The sequence below is a fragment of the Cupressus sempervirens genome, chromosome 9, assembly GCF_028749045.1.
Source record: "Cupressus sempervirens isolate cs-2001-9-10 chromosome 9, ASM2874904v1, whole genome shotgun sequence".
Classification (NCBI taxonomy): domain Eukaryota; kingdom Viridiplantae; phylum Streptophyta; class Pinopsida; order Cupressales; family Cupressaceae; genus Cupressus; species Cupressus sempervirens.
Window position 1 is genome coordinate 255264271 of NC_143126.1, and position 4128 is coordinate 255268398.

Here is a 4128-nt window from a genome sequence, read left to right on the forward strand (position 1 = left end):
AACCTGAGTGACAGTCTGAAGGACTCGAGTCATAATCAAAAGCTACCTAGTTGTAGCCAATAAAACCTGAGTCTGAGTTTGAAGGACCCTAGTCATAGATAGTAGGACCCAAACATGATGCAAAAGATCATGGTGAGGCAAGTGGAATGAGTTCTAAATCCAAAGTACCTATGCTTGCAAGATATGTCAAAAGGCACTATGAACCTAACCAAATTGTTGGAGACAAGTCAGAAGGTACAATGACAAGGAACAAATTGAAAGGTACATGTTTGCTTACTGAATTTGAAACTAGAATAGGTAAACATGCTTTGGATAATAAAATCTAGATTGAAGAGATAGAATAGATAGAAAGGATTAAAATTTGGAATCTTGTTCCTAGACCCAAGGATAAGAATGTAAGTGGCACAAGGTGGGTGTTTAGAAATAAGTTGAATGAATATGGAGTAGTTTCAAGAAATAGAGCAAGGTTAGTATGCAAAGGTTATTCTCAAGAAGGTATTGACTATGGTAAAACTTTTTCTCCTGTTGCAAGATTAGAAGGTGTTAGGACTCTACTTGCTTATGTTGCACCTACAAGATTTAAAGTATATCAGATGGATGTCAAATCTGCATTCATAAATGGAATTCTAGAAGAGGAAGTCTACTGTCATGTCCCCAATTTTTTGGTGACAGTTTGATTTAATTAATTTAATTAATGGTTGTCCAAGGATGACTAATTAGTTATTTTAATTAAATAAATAAATATTAAAAGATGACCTTGTATTTAATAAAGTGACTTGGAAAGTATTTAATAAAGTCACTAGAGGGATAAGATCAAAAAGGTTCTAGAAGTCTCTGGAGAGGATGGAGGGAAAAGAATAAATAGGCACCCCGGGGCTCCATTCGAATCAAGCAGTTGTGTTAACTCTCTTGTTTTCAGGTTGTGATTCGATCACGGGTGTATTGTGAAACCTAGGGTTTCTACAGTTGTCACAGTTGGCCATTGAGAACGAAAACTCTCAATTGGTACGCAATTTTGAGGGTGTGAAATATCATCTGAATTATTGCAGATTGGAAGTGACGCTGCAGTCATTTCATCAGGGCATCATTTGTGGCTTAAGGCCAACTTTAGGGTTTATACAACATCTGGAGGAAGATATCTTGTCAAATTTATCTTGAAAGAGAAGTTGCCTGTGATTTTTCCCTCTGATCCAGCAGACACGGTCAACATATTTGCTTGGCCACAGTATTCTATCCTAGCGTTCCATATCTCATTGTTAGCTAATTCTTGAGGAACAGAGAATTCAGATGTTATATTGTTTACATCAATGTGATTGCTATAATCATCCCAGGAAGTTTTATAGGCGTCAAACTCAACAGCTACAAGCTGATTAGTAGAATTACCGTTGTTTTTGGGATTGAAGAGACCGAGCCACCCACCATCAGTTCTGTACCTCAGGTGGATAACCCGTTTTTGGAGACGCCATGAAAAAACAAGTCCATCACCCCCATAATCACGGCTCGATCGATTCATTTCACGAGTCCAATTGATTCGGAATTGAAAATGAGTAGTGAAGTTGGAATTGCCAAGAGGAATTGTACTCTCGTAAGCTACTCTGCCTGCACTTCCGCCGTTCATACCGTTAATACTGTCCACACTGTGATAACATATAGATAGCAATTACTGTTGCGGTATCCAAAGCCATTGAACACTACTCTGCAAATCTGTCAACACGCAAGTGAATTTCGAGAGGATGATTTAGAGTCATATTATGCGAATTTGGAATCAGGTCCAGACACGATAGAAGGATATGCGTCACCGGCTCAGGTTTGGCAAACATTCATGAGCAGCGGGCGGAGTTGTTCATAGGACCCGCTACACAAGAAGTTTATTAGATACATATTAACCGGCTTACTCCACAAAAGGAATTCATTCGCATCGAACCAGATTGAAGGCTGTTAATCTCAGCAAGTCGATTAAGAGGTGGTCACGTGCGGATTAGATGCGGGGTCAGCATTAAGGTCAGAATCTCCAAATCACGAAGGGTCATTCCAGGGGCCGCATCCACTAAGCGGTGTTACAAGACGAACTCGTGGAAAAAGAGTATCTCGAGCCACAACTGCAGCAGCACTGTTACTCTTGAAAGGAACGGTTAAAAAAGGCTTGCGAAATAATTTCCCATGGCCGAAGTCCCTGTGCCGCTTATATGATTCCAAGATACGTTGGAGAATTGCAATGGAGGATTATCACTTGCTCTAGGTCATGGAGTCAAGAAATTTCAGGTTGTATTACCATTACATCTGGTTAATCGATTAAGACATTATTTCCTTAATCATTTAATTGTTGAAGTTTGGTAAATTTGTAGAGCATTGTCTTATAGTGCAGTTTCAGATTTCACACAAGTATTTTTACGGATTGTCTCAGTTTAGGCATTTGGTTCTTTAGTGCCTGTTTGCAAACTGTTTGATGAAATGCCTAATCATTGAAGTTTAAGAAATTTAGTGCTTAAAGCGTCAATCATCCTGTCGGGGATACTTCAGTGGTATCAGAGCTGTTTTCTTGCCATCCTGTGGGGTGAGAACCGAATTACATGAGTGATCAGCACTCTACTTCAACCAAGATGGACAGGTACAGCACAAAGTCTCCAAAGAAACAAACTCGGACAAGTAATAGACATAGTATGCAGAGTTGGAAATGTGGAAAGGAGGACTATTCAGGTATTCAGGATGAGTTCAGAAAAATCAAACATAACATGTCCGAACTGTTGGTTAAGCACCACCATATGCTTGACAGGCTGTCTGTCCCAGTTAAGGTGAATAAATCAACTGGATTTCGTTTTGACAAATCTTCTCACAAAGCGTTGACCGATACAATGAGGGATGCTACTAGGAACCTTAATGAGGAATTCGAGAAACAAGTGTGCAACCAGTCAGAGGCTTCAGTTCGGTCATAGGAAGAAGCGGTGAAGGACATTACGCTGATGGATAGTAACTATCAACTTGACACTCAAGTTGAGACAGTTGAATACGAGTTTCCCGAAGGTGATGTCTCATGTACTCTTCCGACAAGCAATGATTACAGCAAGGTGAGTTCAGATGATGATGATGTCATTATGCATGGTGATGAGATACCTGGTGAAAATGAGCAGACATCAAGCATTCATGATTTTGCTGAGAGAGAGTACCAGGCTCAGTTAGAAGCTTCGTCACATGCGGATGAGAATGGCAGTACTTCACATGATTTGTCCAGCCAGCTGAAGGTAAGCAAAGATAGTATTGTAGCTTCTTTATCTCATCATGACAGGATGCGGGAGATGTTAGAAGAGCACATCCAGATGATTCAGTTACAAGGAAGACATAAGGGAGTTCAGGCGAATTCTTCTTGTTGTGACTTACATGCAATTGGTGAAGGAATGGGAACGACGAAGTTGAGCTATTTGCATCTTCTATCAGACCGTGACTATCTTCTTAGCCTTACCAAAGATTATTCAGATGCCTTGAGGAGGAAGGAGGAGGAAGTTGTCAAGCTTTCTTGCGAGCTTGAGGACACTCGAGCAACTTTGGCATTACAGGACTGGGAGAGACATGGGAATGAACACGACATGGAGCTGAGTTCATCTTGCACTCAGCTTTCTACATTTGACGGATCATATATGGTAGCTGATAATGTTACGAGTTCATCTTGCATTCACATCTAGGATACAAGGACCATGGCAAACAGGTATGTGAAGTTAGCTGGTATTGGTCACATTACTCAGGTAAGTAGTTTGCTTGAGTTACCAGTTGTTTCTTGCATATGGATTCGGGAATGTTTCAGCAGCAATTGGGATTCAGTCAACCGAAGATCTTTAGCACTTTATGATAGCCATGATTGTTTGAGTACTATCATGGATTTGATTAGCAGAATATACGGTGTTATCTTTCCTTGTGCCAGCAGAACATCCGATGTTGGTATTAGTTTTTATACACCGGTATTGGGCTTGGTTCATATATGCAGACGACCATTCTTGCTGAAAGGTGTTGAAGATTTTTCATATTTGCCAGTGTGTACGGATGAGTCCCAGGATCATTTCGGTCTTGATGACATCCAGGAGGATGAAGTGAACAGTTTTGAAGACACAGCTTCTTTGACAGTTTCTTTGGGTACAG

General features: G+C 40.4%; 1 protein-coding gene across 1 annotated transcript; it reads right to left on the reverse strand.

Moving 5' to 3' along the window:
• Positions 1–1114: 1114 nt before the first annotated feature.
• LOC149538415 (lectin alpha chain-like) lies at positions 1115–1618 on the reverse strand. Its single transcript, XM_089802465.1, has one exon. It carries the CDS (start codon positions 1616–1618, stop codon positions 1115–1117), a length of 504 nt encoding a protein of 167 aa, XP_089658591.1.
• Between the last annotated feature and the right edge of the window lie 2510 nt (positions 1619–4128).

Coding starts and splice junctions, on each gene's coding strand:
- LOC149538415 (XM_089802465.1), bottom strand. CDS start 1,618: ATGAACGGCGGAAGTGCAGGCAGAGTAGCTTACGAGAGTACAATTCCT.